The sequence below is a fragment of the Lissotriton vulgaris genome, unplaced genomic scaffold (assembly GCF_964263255.1).
Source record: "Lissotriton vulgaris unplaced genomic scaffold, aLisVul1.2 SCAFFOLD_772, whole genome shotgun sequence".
In the NCBI taxonomy this organism is placed as follows: Eukaryota; Metazoa; Chordata; class Amphibia; order Caudata; family Salamandridae; genus Lissotriton; species Lissotriton vulgaris.
In genome coordinates, this window is record NW_028247866.1 from 666,025 (window position 1) to 688,793 (window position 22,769).

At 44.9% G+C, this 22,769-nt stretch overlaps 1 protein-coding gene across 1 annotated transcript in view; it reads right to left on the reverse strand.

Moving 5' to 3' along the window:
* CEP85L (centrosomal protein 85L) overlaps nucleotides 1-22,769 on the reverse strand; it is a 351,940-nt gene that overhangs the window by 108,382 nt on the left and 220,789 nt on the right. The window contains exons 3-4 of the mRNA XM_086949826.1: nucleotides 21,998-22,122; nucleotides 5,383-5,500 (exon numbers count right to left, since the gene is read on the reverse strand). Coding sequence (XP_086805952.1) covers nucleotides 5,383-5,500; nucleotides 21,998-22,122 — 243 coding nt within the window. The remainder of the gene's footprint in view (nucleotides 1-5,382; nucleotides 5,501-21,997; nucleotides 22,123-22,769) is intronic.

The window sequence follows — 22,769 nt, forward strand, 5'->3', positions numbered from 1 at the left end:
TTGATAAGAACGTTGGGTCTGTTGACAGTATGTGCACTGTGTGGGAGGCCTTCAAGGTGACGGTGAGGGGAGCATGTATAGGCTTGCAGTCAAGTGTGCTTAAGTCCCTGAGAGACACGATGGCCAGGTTGGAGGGTGAATTGATGATGTTGGAGAGGCAGCTGGAGGAATACCCGGAGGAGACTGTATTGGCTGATATTCGTGTGAAAGTCACTGAGTACAATGATCTAGCAGATCAGGAGGTAAAATTTCTGTCCAAACAATCCAGAGCACGCTATTATGGTGAGAGGGGACGACCGGGGCGGGGTCTGGCGGATCGTATTAAGGAACCCTGGGCCAGGCATTGTGCGGTACACGAGATATAGGACGGGGATACCACTGTCACTAATGCGACTGACATTCTGAACTGTTTTACCAAATACTATGAACGAATGTATGAGTATAAGGAGACGGCGGAGGAGGATGAGATTGCACAATATCTTGAAGGTATCGCGCTGGTCTGGCTCTCAAGGGGTCAGCAGGAGTTTCTTATGCACCATGTTACGGAGGGGGAGTTTCGGGATGCAATTGCATCCTTACCAAATGGCAAGGCAGCGGGCACCGATGGGTTGCCGTCCGAATTTTATAAGGAATATGTGGATCTCTTGCTCCCGCGTCTGGCGATGGTTCTGGAGGAGGCGGTGGAACAGGGTCAGTTTCCAGCCACAATGAGAGAGGCACTGTTGGTTGCTCTTCCGAAACCGGGTAAGCCGCCGAACAAATGCGAATCGTATCGGTCTTTATCCCTTATGAACACTGACGTTAAAATTATAGCGAAGGTATTGGCGACCAGGCTACGTCTGCTTCTCCCAGTCATGGTTTTGCCGGACCAGTCTGGTTTTATTCCTCTTCGGTCCACCACTCACAATTTGAGAGCTCTCTTCGCGGTGTTACATCTTCTTAAACCGGACCTGGCTGCGGTGGCTGTCATGCTTGACGCTGTAAAAGCCTTCGACTCGGTCGCATGGCGTTACATGATAGCGATACTTCATCGTATGGGGGTGCCGTTTTTTTTTACATCCCTGGTGACTTTATTATATACGAATCCTGTAGCGCGGGTTCGGGTGAATGGCCATGTCTCGGCTTCCTTCCCTGTGCACCGGGGGACTAGGCAGGGCTGCCCATTGTTGCCTTTACTATTCGCTCTTGTGATGGAACCCCTAGCATGTGTCCTGAGGCAGCTTTATGCGGACGCCTCCCTGAAGTTTCCTCTTAGGTCTCTGGCGGTGTCCATGTATGCCGATGATATGGTCCTCTATGTGCGGGAGCCAGTGAGATGTCTGGAGCCTATACTGCGCGAGTTTATTCGGTTTGGCCATCACTCAGGGCTCTCCATCAATTGGGAGAAGTCTGTTATATTACCACTCACGGATGCGGCGGTTCCTTTCCCACTGGAATTCCCCTTGGAGTGGGCCGGGGAACCGGTACGCTACTGTGGAATCTTAATGCACAGAGACAGTCAGGAAGTTATTAGGGCTAATTACGGCGTGGCTATAGCTAAACTTTAAGATCAAGTGGCGCGCTGGATTCGCCTCCCGCTCACCTTCGCTGACCGGGTGTCTCTCATTAAAATGGTTATACTGCCGAAGTTTTTATATTTTTTTGTTAATATTCCTATCCCGCTTAAATCGCATTTTTTTGCTCGATTACAGTCTTTACTGATAACGTTGGTGTGGGCCAGCAAGAAACCGAGAGTGAAATGGGACGTACTAATTAAGCCATATGTTTTGGGGGGCTTCGCCATCCCGGATATGAAGCTTTACTACCTCTGCGCTCAAGCGCAGTTCGCTGCTTATTAGCCCCACCGTACACCCCACACGTGGCGCTTGAGGCCAGTGCTGTTCTGCCTATTCCATTGAAAGCAATGATCGTTAACTCGCACTCTGTGTTTGAGAAGGGGGAAGTAGACACGGTGCGATCCACCGCAAACGCCTGGCACGAACTGGGTAGGCGGGCAGACCGGCTACCGCTATACGCCCCAGATATGCCACTGCTGTATCACGAGGACATCTCGGTCTCCAGTGAGATTGGGGCTTTACAGCTCCTTCAGGGGCTGGACCTCAACACTGTAGGGGACCTTTACACAGGTGCCTCCTTTCTCTCACTGCGGGATGTGACGGATCGTTCCCCGAATGTGGTTATGTCGACATTTGTATATGCCCGGCTCCGAGCGGCCATTCGCACCTTATATCCTACATATCCGGAGGAACCAATATCGCTGGGTGCTCTGCAGTTGCTGTACACCGTGCCGGATAAAGTTAAACTGCTCTCCAGACTCTATAAAGCCTCGCAGGAGGATGAGGGGGGGGGGGGGGGGGGGTGCAGTGACGGCGAAGGCTAGTGGGATGCATGCTTGCCTGACCCGCTCATGGATGATGAATGGGCTGAATGTTGCTCCATGACTGGGAGTTTTGTGGCCAACGGCAACTTTCGTCTGATACACTATAAGTTTATGCATCAATGGTACTACACCCCAGTGCAGCTGGTGAGGTTTGGTCTGCGAGAGACGTCTCAGTGTGTTAGATGTGGGGCAGATGGGGCGGACTTTGTACACTTGGCCTGGGGCTGTGCGCGTGTGTATGATTTTTGGATTGCTGTGACAGATGCCCTATCTAAAATGACGTTGGTTGAGGTTACGCTTGATATCCGCTTATGCCTGTTGGGCATGGCATCAGGAGTGCCTGCAAGGGTGAGACGATTGATACTATTGGCATTACAGATTGCTAAACGTAGAGTAGCTATGGCCTGGGGAGGGAGGCGTGCACCAGAGGTACGATTGTGGCTGCAGGACATGGCGTATTGCAGGGATCAACGGGTATGCTATCATGAGGGGCTCCCCGCAAATTCGCGCCCTCGCGATATTTGGGGCCCGTTTACGGCGTATATGCTCTCTTTGGATGCGGAAGGAAGCTCTAGCCGTATGACTGATGGCTCCCTGGTAGGGGAGGGAGGATCGGGGTAAATTGGTGTAGGGGGGGACCACTACAGAGACGTGCTGAATGCAGGTTGCGCTTTCTCCGATTCACAGACTATCGTTGGCTGCTCACCTGTGGAGTCGTGAGGGCAAAGTGGATGTATGGTGCCGCTATGCTCAGTGAGCAGATGTCAATAAATGAGCACATTTGAGATGCGATTCCTTGATGTCCTAAACAGCTGAATGATGTATGATGCTAGCTCTGAAACCTAAAGCACTGTGTACAGTTATCGGAACCTGACTCATGGGGTGTGGGGAGGTGGGTGGTTGGGGTGTTGAATTGTTAACTGTATAAAGCATAAAATGAGACCATATCTCTTGTGTACAATGATGTTGTAAGATGCAAGTAACACCTGGAGAGCGGAAAGAGACTGCCTACGTAATACCACTGTGGACCGTTCACTATGACGATCTATTTGCTTCTTTTTGTCACTGCCAAATGGATGGCGGCCGGCCCTGCCAATGGGTTGTAGGCTGGTTGCCGTGTACTTGTAATCTTTGCAATAAAGGTCTACAAAAAAAAAAAAAAAAAAAAACATTCAGACATGGCATGAATCTACTTCCGCTGCCAAACATTCCACATTAAATCAGTAAGTTGGTAAAGGGCAACCCTGCTCACATTCTTCCATTAACCAACTGTTTGGGCACTCCTTCCAACACCTTGCTACCAGTGATCTCATCGCAGTTAACCAGTACCTCCAAGTTACAACTTAATACAACATCCTTCACTCTCTTCAAGTTCTTCTCCCCTTCTGTCACTCCCTACATTGACACCAACACCGCCTTACATAACACACACTTTCCCATACTCCCTAAAAAACGAAATACCTTGTATTGCTGAAGAAAGCTAATCTAGATGCAAGTGACTTCGACAATTACTGCCAGATCATTCACCTAACTTTTTTAGGCATTTAAAGACTGATACAGCTTCAACTTCAGGATCAAAGAAACTATCTCAAATGCCAGAGGAATACCAATCTGGCTTACGCCCTCAGTTTAGGAGAGAAAGCATGACACTCGACCTCATTGAAGGGCATCTGGCAGGTCAAACAATGCTGCCTGCTAGACCTCTCAGAGGCTGTCAATATGGTCAACCATAAGGTGCTACTCAGCAACCTCTCTACACGCTCAGGCACATCCAGCAATGTCCTTAAATGGTTAATCTCTTTCTTGGTGGGAAGACAAGAAAAGGTTTCAATGAACTCATCCAAACTTAGCCCCAATCAACTACGTATCCCCAAAGGTGGTATCTGTGCACTACTGATTTTCGACCTGTCCATGGAGCTACTAGATGTCCTCCTGGAAATGCAGACCATCACCCTAAACCAAGACAGCAATTATGATTAAATTATCATTATATTATAATAGAGGGTCTAAGACACTGCCTTGATATTGTCCGATCTCGGATTACTGCAACCTATCACAAATTGAACAGTACTGAATTACTTTTCATCAATGATGTGATTGCCTGTATCTACATGATTTCTTTACACTCCCTTGCTAATTCTGCAAGGTTTTTACTGCAATATGTATCATTATCACACTTCAAGAAAAACATGAAAAAAAGATCCCAGACATCTTGTTATCCTATTAGCCTACTATGCAAGATAAAAGTCTCTTTTTCTGGTTTAGTCTTTTGGACCTTCCAATGCAGTAGACTATACTTTGTCATCTCATGCAGTGACACGTGAAACACTCTACTCACTGAATTATCTGATTCCACATTTTTTCCACTAAATGTTACCTTCTGTGTAGCCATGTGCCTGATTGCGTGTCACTGTAAGGACAACCACATCATCCCCATGCACATGAACTCCCAGTGAATTTCCCTTTCAGCATGCATTAAATACAAGTGCCCCAGAATCCTCTAATAGGCTTTTCACACTGAATAAACAAAGTACTTGGCCAAAAAACAGCTTCATCTCTAGCTGTACTAGGGAACTTTGCTGCATCAGCCAGAAGATCAATAGAATCCACTGGACATGAAAAGTGAACACAAAAAGACAGACCTTCTCATCCTTTGTCCCCACCATATGGAACAAGCTTTGTGACTCTGGATTGATGGGGTTTGGAGATCTGGAGTTTACTAATTATCTTTTATGTATGAAACGTTCCTTGTTAAGAGGGACCAACAGCTTCAACCAAGAAACAACAAGTATGTGGGCTCAGCATAAGTAATACACACTAATGAGATTGTCACTGGCGTCTCAAGATAGAGTACCCAAAAAACAGACCAGTTATCGAGTATCAATACTATATGAAAGACACCAATATCCTCAAGCGGCTTTGATTAAGACATAATATTTTTTTTCATTTTCAAATACAAATACATTCACATACCTACACTACAACATAATTTAAATGCATACCTTCAAATGCATCGTGTAAGGATCTTCACAATTTGAGAAATGGCCCAGCATGGCTTGCTGGGCCCTCATTTCATTTTCACGGATCTTCTGATGCAGCATAGAAATTTGCTGCTTCTGTCTGCAAGAAGAAAGGGCAACAGTAAAATATTAAAAAGTTGTCTTCTCTCAAAAACATTAGAACATATGCACACTGTAGTAAAACAGAGTGATTTTATTCCACATGATCCCCCGTATTACAACACCGTTGGATACCCAAGGGGATACAGACTTTTTACAAAATGCTAATAGCAAGAGAGAACTTGCACATAGTCTTTCTCATTCCAGTCGTCCTCGAAATATCTGATCCTATGGTTCAGGAGGAGTAAAAGAGTTGGAAATCTGAATGATCGATGTTCTATGATAATCAGTTTTCTTCAGTGAGAAGGTTCCTCTTTCAAGTTTATTCTAGACCCGTCAGACTACCAATTTTCTAGTCACAGTGTAACAAACAGAACTACATTTGGTGGGAAGTAACAATATAAGAACAAGTAAGGATCCAAGCAAACGTGATTAAGAAACTGAACTTGCCAAATTGCCATTGGCAGTCTCTGGAACCTGAAAAGCGATGTAAATGTAAACCAGGCTGAACCACACCTGAATTTGCAGGATAACAAGATTGTTGCAAAGATCTCCACAAAAAAGTGAGCTCATTTTCGTTCTTCTCCACCTCTTGTATCACACACTTTGCTTTCATGTCAGCCATGAACCTTCCTGGCTGCACCACTGCACCATTGCTGAAAACCCTAAAGCTAGAACACAAAGACCCTCAACACGGGCAACTTCTGAAAAGTTAACCCCAGTTGATGGCTGAAAAGTCACGTGTTAGGGAAGAGTCGGATCATTTTCCCAGTATCCCAGCGCCCCGGCACCTATGCCAAAAAAGTGGTGAAAAACCTAAGAGTCCTCATTGATGAGTGTTTATCCACGCAGGAGCAAGTCATTGCCACCTGTGATAAATGCTTTGGCTTGCTCAAACTCTTCAGGAAACTTTGTCATTGGATTCCAGTCAATTGGCACAGAATCATAGTCCAAGCCCTAGTAGACTGGACTATGGAAATACCCTATATGTGGGAATGGCCGACTATCTTTTTACGCGCTTGCAGATGATAAACAAGGCGGCCACGAAATTCATCTGCAAAAAAGACAGATACAGCTCTGGCTCTGCTTGCCTAAAAACCCTCCACTGGCTGCCCACAGGAAAAAAAAAAGCAAAATTCAAGCTTCTCTGTAACACACAGAAGGCTATCCACGATACTGGGCCTGAAATCCTTCAATCTAAAGTGGAACTTTACAAACCTCCAAGAAGCCCAAGTTCATTAAATCTAGCCTTAGCCAAAACCAAGCGTGTTTAAAAAAATACAAATAAAATCAGTCAGTGGCGGTCCTTTACCAATCTAGTAGCAGCCCAGTGGAATCTATTATCACTGGACCTCTGCCTCACTAGCGACTATGTCAGGTTCAGAAAAAACATAAAACATGACACTTCCCAGAGTAACTGACCCGATTGAATGAAATGCCCCTTCCTCCAGCACCTAAGTTGATAGACTACGTGGCAGTTTTTAGTGCTGTGATATACCTCTCGGGATGAGTAATCGCGATCTACAAATACTGCAAATAAATAAATAAATACTTTTTCTTTTCTATGCCCACCGAGACCTGCAGTCAGCCATCGATCTGACCCAATTTGCCTCCTTTCGTCCTTACCTCTGCTCATCTCCACAAACTAGCTCCTGTGACCCCTCAACATTAGAGGGTGTCATGCTCAATTACATACTGGGTACCACACACCACTGAACAATCGTATCATTGATACCCACGCACAGTACCTACTTACTCTTGCAGAAATATTGCTCATTGACAGTGGCTATGGAATCACGGTTACTGGTGGATAAAAAGGTCCATGTGCTGATTTTGCTGAATACTATGTTGGCTAAAGAAAGATGGTGAGAGAGGTATAAACCTTGCTTGGACATCTCAACTTGGCTTACAGAGTAGACAGGATGGGCAGGACTTTTTGTAGATGGCTCAGATTGTCCCCGGTGGGTTTGCCTCAACCCTATCACCATGTGAGACTATCGCTAGGTGCGAAGGAGGATCTGTGCATGTGGCGCAAGTTCCTGGAGGCCTTCAATGGTATTCCCCTGGAGGTCCCAAAAGACTGGGAATTGGACATTAAGATTTAATCTGACGTGGAGGGAGGATTTGCCTAGATGAAACTAGGAATTGAAAGTTACGAAGTAGGAATGCAGATAGATCTTAATAGATGTTGGTTAAGAAGTAGAAGGATTAAAAGTTTAAATACCAAAAGCGGAGTAGGACTTCGGAAGTTGTAGGTATATATGGAAAAAGGGGGCGGGCACTTGAGGCATAGGAGATTAGTGACGGTAGGAGGTTTTGTGTATAGAGAGGTTTACTTTTGTAAAGACAAAGGCCTAAGGTTAATTTTGCGATGCACACCTGTTTTCAATAAAGAGCCCTTTTTTCACACCTAAATACGAGTTTGTAGTCTGTGCTGCCCTTTTCACCCAGTAGGTTTTGGGGGGCAGCCAACAGAGGAAGGTCTGCTCTGCCCCCTGCCCCCCCCCCCTCCTTAAGTTATTGGTGGGAATAGTTTAGCCCAGAATTCAGGTGGGCAATATTTGTAGGCTCTCCACATGATCATGTGTAGCCCAGGTTTTTATACAGACATTTTGGGGTCCTCGTTCCTCTTTTCCTTTTTGAAGAGATGTTACCCGGTGGTCGGAGCCCTACAAAATAGTTTTTCTCGGCCTCCCACCCCTTGTTTTTTTTTGAGGATTGGTTAGTATTTCCTTTTTCCCCCTATTTTGGCAGCTAGGTTTAAGTAGTTTCAGGTGTGCAGGGGCTTGGTTATGTTTTATCACTTGAAGCAGGTGCGAGGGTGTGGCCTGTTGAGGTGCCATGATTCTAGAACAAAGTTATTTTTGTTTCCATACGTGAAAATGATAATTGAGGGGTGTCAACAAAAAGTTAAGCCTGGATGAAACTAGAAATTGAAAATGACAATGTAGAAATGTAGATAGATCGTAATAGATGTAGATTAAGATGTAGGAAAATCCTAAATTCAAATATCAATAGCAGGATAGGACTTAGGAAGTTGCAGAATAAATATGTAAAGGGCGACGGGTACTTTAGGGGTGCGGGTTTAGTGGTGGTAGTAGGTTTTGTGTATAGTGAGGTTTCGTTTTGTAAAGGCCTAAAGTTTCTTTTGTGATGCGCACCTGTTTTAATATAGCGGCCCTTTCCACGCCTAAATATGAGTTTGCAGTCTGTGTTGCCCCCCTTTCACCCAAAGTATCAAATGGGTAATGGTGATGTATTTGGGCCTCATTATGACCCACCCAAATAAGGCAAAAGTGAGGTTATACAAAAGAAAATGTCAGGAGTATGCTTGTAGACAAAGGTCATGCTTGAGCTGATAAAGCAAGGTTTACCTTACTGTCCATCAAAAAGAAAGGTAATAGGGCGCTTGAAAAACATCCTTGCCATCGTACAATAATACGCAAGAATGTGTATATGCTGCCAGAGATCGACCAAGAAACAGCTTTAAGCAGCTGAAGTAAAAAGACACAGATGAGCAGCACCAGGAGCAAGCGCATGCAAAAACTGAGACTGACTTAGAGATGTGTGAAGCAGCATGACTGGCATGAGTCTTCAGTGCCTTACTGAAATGTATATGTTATTCACTGTCCCCGAGTGATGGTATCCATCATTTCAAGAGTAAGACTCTCAGCTGCGGCGTACGCCCCCCAAAAACTGTTTCCAGGAGCGGGTACTGTTGGGGACCTTTAGTTGCCATGCCCTGAAGCTCTGACGAGTAGTTATTGAAGTGTTTGTCCCTAATGTATAGAGGACCAAAGATCCAAAGGGCTGTGTCCAGCATAAGGACTTAAACTGAACAGTACTGGTCACTGGCAGTCTGTGCGAGTTGAGAAGGACTGGTTTCCTACTATTTCTGGGATGAAGCGCCACGAGGCAACAATTGTTTTGAATGGGTGGCTGCGTTTCCATCAATGTTCAAATAGCCCAGTCTGAAAATAATATTGGCCCAGTTTATCTTGGGAAGGTGGCAGAAAAGAATTCGTTTTTATCGCTATGCGTCAGTGGTTGCTTGTTGACATGATGATCCAAGTTTATGGGGCCTCAGAGAACATTGTACGATTTTGGCTAATTAGCAAGTTGCATACGTTTAAAACTGCAAAATGAGGGAAGGACCCAAATTCGATGGACCTCGAATGAGAACCGTGTGGAATGATCCTAATCCCGACTTCTTCGAAGGTTTAACGCCAGTAAAACATAAGGAGACCCACCACTGACTCATACGAGCTGTCATCATTGATTAGGAGAAACAGCTGTGCGCCCACTGCATAATTTCATACACCATGTGTACAGCCAGATAACCTCATCTACTGGATTACACACGGAGGGGTTGAAAACCAAACCATTTAAGAGTCTGAAAACGTTTCAAAGTGTGCCAACAGAGCTTATGGAACATGCAGAGTTTACACTGCCGGATCACCCTCGTCTGCCAACTATGTAAGTCATTAGTCGCACGTAGAGGAGAGTCTTAAAGGCAAGCTGTGCCGGATCATCTTTGAACTGAACACAACAGTCAACAGGTTTTCATAGTATAGATCATACAAGTACAACGCCGTGAGCCAATGACAAAACAGGGCGCCTTTAGAACAACAAACATGGCGGCGGCTGAATGCTCCACAGGCAGGAAGAGGAATGTGACGCTTCCGATTTATTTTAAATGATTCATTTATTTCTGCATCAAATGATTCTCCGTAGCATATCACTTATTATACTCTACTGCAACCAAATTATTTTTCCAACTAAACTGTCTTGTTTTAAAAACGAATCTTGAGGTCCCCGAAAATCACAACTGTGAGAGGTGACAATTATTCAGCGGCCAGGAATGACGGGCAGGAACACCGCGTTCCGACATATTCGCTTCTTTTATTCTGTAATCCCGTAAGCCTGGAATTCTCAACAGAGGAATACCTCATAACATTTGTGTTTCGATGCTGAGGTTATCATGCCTCGATATAGTCCAAATCCTCTGCCGCCCCTCACACCTGTTCCAATCCCTTAATCCAGTATCTGACCGAGGGCCGCCAGGGCTTTGTTTTGGAAAAATGAGGGGGAAAACTCCACTCACTAACGCGACGAGGCCGTCCTTTTAATCCATTTTAGAAAGTTGCTAGGTGATTTGACCACAAAGGAGCGAAGCCAGCGTTGGGGGGCTACGACATGGGGTGTCCCCGTCGCGGCTACAAAGGCATGTTTAATCACTGCAGTGACGTGGTGCAACGCAGTTCATCAGAAATGTTGCCTCGCGCTTCCGTTACCATTGGTGGTACATTTTAATGGCCCATAAGCAAATGGATCTGCTCAGGAGGTGTTAAGTGTGGTATCATCTCTGGTGGTCTGTAGAAAGACTGGTTGCGGCAGGGGCGGAGTTAACAGCAGGTGCAGTGCACCGGGGACCAGAACCCTGACGATTGCTGTATTTTACTACACAATCAACAGTCAAAGGGGCCATTTTCCTTGCCTGCACCAGGGCACGCTGCAACCTTGCTCCGCTACTGCTTGTGTGGCCCCAAGCGCATAGGTATCTCTGGTCTATGAAGCCAACTTCAAGCAAACTTTAAGGCATCCTCAGAAACAGCTTAGAGATTGTAATGAGCGGTCTCACACAGCCTAGAAGTCTTCTGAGCACAGATTCGAAGGGAGGTTACAAATTAAGTAGGAACAAACGATGGGCACGAGGATATACACAGCTTCACAAATAAATGATGGTCTATGTTGAGAGTGTACTTGGCTTTCTGGCGAGAAGACCCCACTTACATATTACATGGTTCTCAGTGACTTTCTACTGTCTATTGGCAGCCAATTTGTTTTGAACTCTCCTCTTTACAGTGACCATAGGTGCTGGAAGTAGGGGTGCTGGAGGTGCTGTAGCACCCCCCTTAAACACCATGCTGGAGTTCAGGAGGTGACTGAGCAATAAGGATGTGTAGGAAGGTGGAGTATTTGACCCTACTCAACAGAAATCCAACACTCTTTTTTTAGACACAATTTAAAAATGTTTTTAAAAAATTAACACAAAATAGCCTACATATAACCGGGGTTATGGATTTTAGACAAAAACATGAATCACAGCGATTCACTACAGTAGAAATTTTGCATTGGGGTCAATGGGAAAAAGTGATTGTGACAATCGGACACTTGTGGTTCGAATTTGCGGGGTACCCAAGGGAGGTAAAGGTGATGCTGGTCCCTGGACCAGGCCTCGACAGACTCGATGGTGCTGGGAGGAAAACGGATGCAAAAGCTTGACAACGGGGTCACAGCTGTAGTTGGTCAAAGGTGATGTAGCCTTCCCTCTTGATACAGTGTCAAGAGCAGGGGTCAGTTGCCGGACTGGTGACCAACAAGCCTTGGCAGCGGGACATACAGGAGATGAATACTTCAACATCCGGTGGTACCGGGGATCATGGTAGCTGCCTGAAACTTTGTGTAAGGTAAGACTATAGTTCCCACAATGAACTAGACCATCTGGATTACAATGCTCCTTCGGCGGGCCCGATGCCAGCGAGTCCTCGGATGTGGAGCGTTGTTTTACCTGCAGTTTTCAGGGGACTAGTGGCACTAGTCCAGGGGAGTCTGAGGGTGCTTCAGGGTCTCACAGGAGTCCCTCTGTCTGGGGGAACAGAGCTTTGGCCTAGGATGAGTCTCAATTAGGCAGTTCAAGGAACGTTGCCATAGTTACAGGGTATCCCTCTTTTGGTTTGTGCAAGCCCTGTTGTCGCAGTCATAGGTCTCTTCTTTGTCCTGTTCAAGTCAGGTTGATTCAGAACTGAGGTTCTAGTGTCAGAGGTGGCCCTTATATCAAGGATTTAGGCACATTCGGTGTGGGGGTGCAATTGCCCAATGGGCTACTTGCTCGAGCGGCTAATCTGCCCCTAAGGTGACCACATCCGGGGAATGTAGGTCACCTTTTCTACCCAGAACCCACTATTTCTACCACTTTCAAAAATGGCAGAAGTCTTCCTTAGCTGTACAGGTCAGCAGCCCACCCTAGAGGTATGGCTAGCCTCTTGGGGGTGTACACCTCCTGCATACCTAATTTACTGATTGCCCGGAAGCAAATGTGCCTAGGGCAGGGGGAGGGCTGTTTCCTTCTTTGGGAGGAAGCCCTGATGCACATCAGAGGCGGTGTAGCCTTTGAAGCTCACTGCCTTGATGTGCCACTTTACTAGCCATCCTGATAGGGAGACAGGCCTTTGTTCCAGACTCCTGGAAGCGTTCCCACTGCCTGGCAGGAGGTCAGAATCCTGTCTTGACAGCAACAAGCATGGGTTGCCAGCAACTTCTAAGGTAGTCAACTGGGTGCATGTCACATCATCCTCAACATAAAATTGATGTCAGGGGTGATGAAGCACGTTGTTGGATACCAAACAGGGCATATTTAGGTGGTACCATAATGGAGCTAGTGACCTTGGGTTTTCCAGGGTGTTAGTCCATGTTATCCTATGGACCGCCTATCACATAAAGTGTACTTTAATTGTAAAAGCCACTAGAGGGACATATAAGCTAACACTTACAAGCCCACACCTTTAATATAAGGCACCCTGCCTCCTGAGCTCAGGATGCGTTCCTTACAGGTGACTGACATATGTTAAAAGCAGTGCATTGACTTTGCCACACATGGTGAGGGCCAAGTCGAAATGAAGCAGTGTACACTGTTCCTTCAGTCTGCAATGACAGGCCAGCTGCAAGTAGTTTACTTGGGTCACTCAGGGTGGCACAAACAGTGCTGCAAGCTCTAGGGACCCCTTTACCACCCATGCCCTGGGTCCCACTAGTACCATATACTAGGCACTCATAAGGGGGGTAAAGTCCTTGTCAATTGGGGTTGCCAATTTACACACAAAAGTTTTAGGGAGATGGCACTGGGCCCTGGTTAGCAGGCTTCAGTGCACTGTCATAAACTGAATACATGTTGACAAACAATAGCTTGTGCCGGATCAAGCCTGATCGGGCGAGATGGAATTTCAATGTCACTGGAGTGAACCCGGGATCAGTGTGAGCGGATACCAAACTGAAAGGAATGCGCTTTATCATTTTTATGTGCAATTGTGCTTCCTACATTGTTATGGCCTGATTCCAAATGGTATTACGGCCTCTTTGTACAAATGCCTGAGTTCCGTACCTCACTTTCTCTCTGAATACAGTCCCACTTTTATGTTTCTTTTACCTTTCAAATAAAGGATATACAATCCATTTGGATTTATAAATGACATAGTTAACATTGTTTCTCTGTGTTATTTACAAGATCTATTGTGTGTTGTGGGAGACCGAGTGTTCCTGTACCAATACTTACACTCCAGATCTCTTCTAGACTTTTGGGTTTCCTTGTTCCATTAAAATAGGATTACTGCTCCGGCAGCTCTTCCTAAATCCTGTCTACATAAAAGCTGAGGAAGCAATGGGTGGCTAATGAGGTCAGACAACGGGAGAGGCTTGTGGGTGGTGGGAAGAGAAACAGCCCTCTACAGATACTACGATCTCGCCTTCCCCGCCCCACGTGCCTTCAATGTCTTCTTCGTCTTGCCCCCGATGGACTGTTTAATATTCTGTGTCTCAGTGCTTCTCCCTTGTACACAACATACTTGCTGTTATAAGTGCATAATTTGAGCCTGTGGTTTCTGGTGCTCAGCACTGGTACTTAATTCTTAAACACCAGCACTAATGGCAGTCCACCATCTCATGGCGCTGCCTAATTTTCAGATGAGCACAACAACGTTTAATGAACCAACATATATTAAAATGAATAATACCTACTGTCCACACCATTCTTGTAGCTTTGGGTGACCTGGAATATTCTCAATTGTCACACTTGTAGGTGTGCAACAGTTGTTGTGTTGGTACTGTCAATGGCTGTGCTACAAAGGGTAATGAGTGGTGCAGGCTTCACTAGCCCCTCGAGAAGGGCCCTGTAACTTACTTTTTACAAATTAAGCACCGTTTGATATTACCTAAAACCCACTGCTCGTTTTCGCCCCGCCCCGTCCCTAATGTGGTGCAATAAATCTCGGCTATCGGAATGAACAGCAGTGACAATATCCGATAAGACAGAAATTCTCCTAATGCATAGGAACGTGCTGCAGTTATTAAATAAGATAAAAACCAGCAAGGAGAAGCGCGTTGATAACAAATTCCTGTTGAAGTCAGATGGTCCCATTGTACTTCAAAACCTTTAAATACTGCCTGTATTTAGCGCGGCGGCAATCATAAGCAACTGCAATAGCAGATTTCAATAAACTGACTCATGACAATGCACAAGGTGGTTCAAGCAGCTCAATGGCAATAATCCAACCGCCAAATTGCTTTCCGCAATTTGGCGGTTGGATTATTCCTATGCATTAGGAGAATTTCTATTGTATCGGATATTGTCACTGCTGTTCATTCCGATAGCCGAGATTTATTGCACCACATTAGGCTTTTGCTTACACTTATTCAGGCATGCATTCAAAAGTCCTGATGATGTTCCAGTTATCCCGCTAACGGATCGAAACGTCGTCGACTACAGTTAACAGTCATACACATTAATCACATTGATTAAAGAAGGGTTATTACTGTTTTTTTGAAGCTTGTCATAACAATATTGTACAGTGTACAAGCCCTTTTTTATTTCGCCTGAAAAGTTTTTCTTTTATATGTATATGTATTGTGTTTTTTTGTAGGATACAGGACTGTGTCCCTTATTAGTGTTGTGTTGTATTTATTTTTATCAATAATTTAATCAAGTATTAAACTTTCTGTCCGGCTGGACATTTAAAATATAGCACTCATTTTAGCCTATATTTATTTCTTTTAGATATTGGTTAATGTAAGGACCATTGTTCCGAATACATAGCTACTACCCAAGGTCCTTTCTTACCTATTTGGGTTCCCTTGTTGTTGAGAATAAGCTCTCAAGCATGAGAGCTGCATGGGGATTGGCCTGAGCGGGCTGGATCAACGTTTGCTCAGGCACAGGGAGTCCGTGCCTAGTCTCTGTCTTAGTGAAATGTCACAAGATTCCCAAGGCGGGCATGCAGGATCTATTACTGGTGACATCTTAATTGGATGCATTAAGCCAGGATTTCGGAGGAAAATGAAAATTAGAACATAAAGCGTCAAGAGATCAGGCGCTACACCTAATGTATGTAGAAGTCACTTCTTCCTATTGAGCAAATATGCACAATATTCATGGATTAAATATACAAACCAGAATCCACAAATAGGTGAATTATCACATGGTTTTTGGGAGTTCCTTGACATCCAATATTTTGCCTGGTGTAAAAAAGCAGCCTTTACAGAGGGTCTGTTCGAGAACATTACCCTGAATCGCCTCAGAGAAAAACTGCATGGCGCCTTCTAGTAAACATGGTCTGTCAGCCATTTTAGAAAGCCTTTGGGTTGAAAAGGCCTCAAATGCCAGGGCACTGTGGGCGGTTTTGTAGGGTCATTTTTAGATTTCTACGTATGGACTTATTTGTGTTACCAATGATAACAGTCACATTTTTCACCGAATGCTCGTCAGAGTCTGCTGGCTGGACAGGCACATTCCAAAGAAAAGCAAAGTAATAAAACACTGAAGGAAAGGGGCATGGGCCTGCGTCTTTAGTTCAATATAAAAGCTTGAAATCTCTAAACGAAGGACAGTTCAGAAAACGGAAAATACTAGAGAGTTTGGAACTATCTGCACACCATAACCTGAACACTGTACACCTCACACACGCTAGGAGCCAGGCCATGTTTGACTCCACATTGTAAGTCATACTCTCTGCACATCAAGGTGCAGCAGAGACAGAGCAAGGCTCTCCAAGGCCAGAACAGTGCCCAATAGTGTTGAGAATGTTCAAAATAACTAACTGCACGGACACGTGATGTCATACATTTCTGGATGCAGATTTATTAATTTGCTTAAGAATGAGACCTACAAATTTTGGTAGAATCATATCCTGAGCGTGTGTCGCATACTTGAGATCCCAATTCCACCCCATACTTTTCTTGTAAGCTCTCGCCTATAGACAGCTTTAGTTTATTGTCAATGACCTGTTATCTCCAATAAATTCAGATATATACATATAGTGGGCTTTGGGTCAGTCCATAGCTTGTTATTGCTTGTCATTCTTGTCCATCTCATTTGCTTACTTGCTATTCAATGACTTTCCCTTTTTGTGTTTGACCTTCAACTAGAGCAGTGCTTCTTGACCACTGGATAACTTGAATCTTTACACTGCTTGCATTCAGAAAAGAACAAAAACGCAAAAACACATGTTTAACGTTAATTCTTTTTTTTCTAAGTGGGACGTCCAGTTGTAAATAATGTCTTCTTGGTTATATATAGAAGGTAACAAAAAAGATTCTAACACTTTATTATACCTTTTCAACACATTGGCAAAACCAATAGCTCTGGCTAAACACTTATAAGGTTCTAAAGGCGTGACCTATTGGCTAAGGCAATGCTTGTTTCATCCATGGTAGGAAGTAGCACAACAGCTGCCAGACCGCCGACAGATGAGCAGTATTAAAGAGACGCTTGTGTGAAGTGCACTGCTAATGTATGTTGCTGCTTGTGCTAATTTCTTGTTGGCTTTCTAGAATCTGGTGAATGATGGAAAGGTGATACAGGACACATCTGGTCATGACACAAAGATGAAGAGAGTTCTGCCAAAGTTACCAACTTCAAAAAGCAAGAAATGTCAGACAAGGACGTGAGTAGAAGTTGCTAATGTAAAACAAATTTAGTAAGTATAGACTACTCAGTTCGTTCCACGTGGGGGGAGGGAGTAGCAGTCTTTAAAGAACGTGCAAATGAAAAAAAGGAAATTCTTTCCAGAGATCCCTACTTTCTGGTTAGCCCAACATCTACTGGTGGGTCCCAAAACCATTATTTAAAGTTGAGAAGAAACACTGTCACACAAGACCAAGCCTCTCAATCAAGTGGTATGGGAAGCAAATCCCACATCTCAATGCTTTTACTTTCTTGAAAAGGGTTGTAAGAAACACGCTTATATCTCAGTTTGGCTTTTAATCTCCGAGAGTCTAAGCCCTGACCCTGACCATGGTGGAAATGGCAATATACGTTATGTTATGCAGGGTTTTGTAGCGCGCTGAAATACTCAAGAGTGTCCTGGCGCGCGAGTATATGCACCTAACCCTAAATGATGAAATCTTTTTAGGCTGCAGCCAGACATGCTTGTAAAATTCTTTGCACAAGCCTATTGGTGGATCAGCGATTCAATCAATCAGGGATGATTTTAATCAGGGATTTGTGAATCGCACTACTCACCATAAGGGTCTCAAGGCACTGGGGCGGCGGGTTCGAGCAGCTCAGTCTTATCCGAAGAGCCAGGTCTTGAGGCTCTTCCTGAATGCTTGCAGTGTGAGGGTTCGTCTGATGCTAAGGGGAAGTTTGTTCAAGGTCTTGGCCGAAATGTAGGAGAAGGCTCTTCCTCCCGTTCTGGCTCTGCGGATGAGAGATTTCGGCCACGGTAAGGTCGGCGGAGCAGTGATTTCTCTAGGGTGCATATAATGAGCTTCTTTCATTGAAGTATTGGGTTACAGCATTCTGCAGGGATTTGTAGGTGTGAGTGACCAGCTTGAAAGTAACTCTTTTTGATAGGGAGCCAGTGGAGGTCTTGTATGTGCTTGGTGATGTGGTCTTGTCGCTGGATGCCGAAGACAAATCTGGCTGCGGCGTTGTGGATAGTCTGGAGTTTGAGGAGTAGAGATTTGTTGATTCCGGCGTAGATGGCGTTCCAGTAGTCCAGTCTGCTGGTTATGAGTGCGTGGGTGACAGTCTTTCTGGATTGGTGGGGGGGGGGGGTCCATTTCAAAGTCTTTCGGAGGATGTGGAGGGTATTGAAGGACGTGGAAGATACGATACGGAGATGACCTTTCAGTTCATGTTGAGGGAGGAGTAGAGTATGATGCTGAGGTTGCGGGTACGAGGTCCGTGGGTGAGGGAGGGTTGCCGAGGGCAGAGATCCACCAAGTGTTGTCTCATACCGAGGAGGTGGATCCGAGGACAAGGACTTTAGTTTTCTCCGAGTTGAGCTTCAGGCAGCTGCTTATCATCCAGGATGCGACATCTTTCATTCCTTCCTGGAAACTGTGTTTGGTGATATTGGGTTCCTAGGTGAAGGAGAGGAAGAGCTGGGTTTTGTCGGCATAGGATACTATGTGGAGTCAGCGTTTTCTGAAGATAGTAGCGAGGGGGCCATGTAGATGTTGAAGTGCTGAGTGAGGATCTTTGGGGTACTCTGCAGCTGATCTCTGTTTGTTCGTAGAGGAAGGGCGGGAGTCTGAGTCTTTGAGTTCGGTCGGCGAGGAAGGAACGGATCCAGTCTAGGGCAGTTCCCTGTATGCCGGCATCATGGAGATGGGCAGTCAGTGTGGGGTGGAAGACGGTGTCGAAGGCTGGTGAGAGGTCTAGTAGGATGAGGGCAGCTGTGTGGCCTTGGTCGAGGAGGGTGCGGATGTCATCTGTGGCAGCAAGGAGGGCGGTCTCTGTGCTGTGCTTACTGCGGAATCCGGATTGGGAAGTATTGAGGATAGAGTTGGCTTCTATGAAGTTTGTGAGCTGGTTGTTGACTATCTTCTCTGTGACTTTGGCTGCAAAGGGGAGGAGGGAGATGGGTTTGCAGTTCTTGAGGTCCATCGGGTCTGCTGAGGGCTTCTTGAGGAGGCGCTTGACTTCTGCGTATTTCGTCATTGGGGAACGTGCCTGTTTCGAGGGTGCAGTTGATGGTACGTCGCAGTTCGGTGCTATAGCAGAGGCGGCTCTGTGGAAGATGTGCAGCGGGCAGGGGTAGGTGGGTGCTCCCGAGTGCGTTTGTGTGCAATTAGTTTGATCAGTAAACCTATATGTCTGTGCAAATTCACTGGCCAGTTCATTTAAAAATGTGCAGTCTGCAAATGACAGTGCACTACCTTTCAATGTTTTACTTACATTAACAAAATAGGTTGCCAAACTCTTTTAAAGCTAGGTGGGTCACAAAAGTTTGTTGTTCTAAAAACTGGGTCATGGTTCTAAAACGTTACGGAGCTCTGCTCTAAAGTGTTCAAAGGCGGCTACTGCCCTGCTGACTTTACCATAGTCTCATCTCTGTGCCATATACAGTACCACCTGTTACTGGAAACCAGGTTGACTTATTTCTTTATTTCAGGTTTTCACATAGCGCTGTCATGATCTTAAGGATGGGTGCCAGTGCCCTTTACAAAAAGTGATGATAAACAGGATGTTACACTCCACTAGAAAAAAACAGAGGTTACTTAGATCCGTATACAGTCAGCTCTGTAGTGTGACAAACAATCCAAAGGTATGAAGTGGAAATCGTTCTGTTTGAACTTTAGGAAAACAGACTTTTAGGCCATGGACTATTTGTGTGTTACCTTCTCCCAGAAACTGAGGAAGGCAGAACATGACAAAGGCAGGAGAAGGGGCAGGCAGGTATCTCATGAGTTGGGAAGGAGGACAGAATGGGGGATAAGAAGGGGGAACGGAGAGTGAGTTGTGACAGAACATGGGCTTAGGGAAGGGAGAGGTGGCAAGCAGAATGGGAGGGGGACATGAGCAGAATGAGACACAGGAAAAGCCTTCAGCACATAGGTGTGGTGGAATTGCAGGCAGATGGCACCATTGTCTTATAGGTGCTGAAGCACCCCCGAAATTAGCCATGCGGGAGTCCCGAAGGTGAATGAGCAATAAAGATACCTTTACATTTTGCGTTCATCTTGATATATGTGTGGTGAGTTCAAAGACAGAGGTTCAATGTCTAGCTATTCTTTTAACACTGAGATTGCTGTTTACTTTTCTTTCAATGACTGCAAAGCGAGAGAAGTGTTTAAAGTGAACTATCTGGGTGAAAGGAAATGCTGAAGAAGGTCATGTTTTTCTAACATGATAAAATGCTGATGCTTCTAAATGAACTTTACAGACGTTTCAAAATATATCAGCAGTTAAGAAATCCCAAATGAAGCATTTTTGTAATTCTGAAGTGTGATGGAAACACAGATTTTATTAGGATCAAAACAAATCAAGACACTTTTCTTGATGATGCGCAATTGACAAATTTCCCTGAAACACGTTTCCACACAGTGTTTGTGCGTATAGTTTTAGCAGTAAAACTATGCTTCTGCAAAGTTCATGGCCATCTTAATGGAAATGAGCTGTCTGTAAATGACAATGCACCACCACATCATGATTTAGTAATGTATTTGTGCCAGTGGACTCCTAACCACTCTCTCGCTGAATGGGCGTGGCTCATTTGCTACGCTTTTTAGGTTGAGCCTGGGCAGCGCATGCGCTGGTCTGCGAGGCATGCTGTATTCAGGTATGGACTTCAAGCTCCGCCCACTCTCCATCCATATTTTTCATTGGCTTATGTCATTGTCCACTGTAAACTGTGGATTTCATTGGGCAGTAGGCGTAGTAGTCCCTCCTTGTCTCATTTTGTAACTTCCCAGGAGAACACCCCATTACCCGTGTTGCTACTCCGCAGGCTTTAATTACAGCCTCCGAGCACAATTTTCTCAAATAGCTTTGTCCTGCCTGCTGTTGCAGGCAGAACACGCTCTCTCCGAATGCTATTTTAAAAAAAAATTATAGCACGGGTGGCGAACGCATTTGCAATGCAATAGGTCTCGCATCTGCAAGAGTTTAAGCAATTGGCATTGTAAGTGACAATGCTTTTTAAGTATGTTTACAAAAAACACATAAATAAAAGACATTTTCATTTACAATGCCAATAGCTCAAACTTGCGTAAAAGCGAGACCTATTGCATTGCAAATGCTTATCTTTGAAGGACTCTGGAATTTTCGCAGTCCCTTTGACTTCAGTCACATACAACGGTGCCAACAGCCCCACTCTGAAAATTGCTCCAGCGCCACTCTATGTTGGGGATGAAATTAGTGCTGGACACTAAGACTAGCATAGGAAGGCATGACCATATTTGTACTGAGCGCCAGTGTCAATCACACACTGGTGCCAGTAGCAGCAGCATTTCAGAACTGAGTAATGCCCGCGTTTTCAGTGACAGGCCCTGACCTACCTGCTCACCACTGCAATATGGCAAGAGCCATTTCACGTGAAAGTGGTCCAATATGCCCTTCCTTACGGTGAATAGACAATAGCGGCAATTTAAACAATAATGTACTTAAGTGTAAGTTTAGGCACACAGCAAATGTAGGGTGATCCTCGTATGGGTTTGTGAATATTCACGAATTTACGACTTTGTGGGTTTTCCCAATATGCGCTCTTGGCTCTCCATTTCCTAACACTCCCACGGAATACCCATTTCTCCACCCTTTATTCACACTTATGCCAGCAGTTAAGTCTGCACAACTTGCGCTAATCTTGCGGTGTGAAAAGATAGCGTCTTTGAACGGAACAACAGAGGAAACTGCAATACTTGACATGTTAGCATTATGGGAATACACTGCCTAACAAAGGTCTATGATATTAAAATAAAACCTGCAGCAGGTTATACTCACCGATCTATCACAATCTCTTTCTGCCTCAGCAGTCCTTCTTTGATTTTCATCATGGATTCCCACTTGCTGAAATCCTGAGGGGGTCCCGTGGCTGGATAAACCGGCCGAGTAAAATTAGGCCCAGCCTGCAGATGAAAAGAAGTTCAAACCATTAATTAAAAGAACAGAAAGACAATAGGAATATAATGACATTCTGAGCTATGCAGCATGCCATTACCCTTGCAGGTAGTAAACACAAGCTCTTAAAAGAGGAAATGTATTTATGTACCCTAGAACAACATAGAATTGGTGCAGTGTATCCCCTTAGAGCCCCCCTACACCACCAACTTCACGCAGTGCAGGATTTGAAAAAGGCAAAGTGTTTCCACTTTCTGACGGCACAGCACGTACACTTTAAGGCTAGAAGCTTTGGGGCAGGTTTCTCCAACGAGTAGCTCAGGAGATATCAGTTGCTCTCAGGCTACCTTTGAGTAGCTTTCCCGTGTGCCTCCCAGCCTAAGACTATTGAAGCTTTTGCTTGGTAGAACTATGAAATGTATAGCAAAATTTAAATAAATCAAGACAAAAATATTTGTATTCTCACAACTCACAAGCTGATGACTGCAGAAAAACCGTTGCATTTTCAAAATGTGCTTAAAGCTATTACTTGAGTTGTAGAGATGTACTACTCATATTTATACCTTGTCCCAGATGATTGCAGTTATGGTTTGTATATGCAACCCATGTAATATTTCAATTCAAATTGTGAAAGCCTTTTATTTTATTGCTGGAA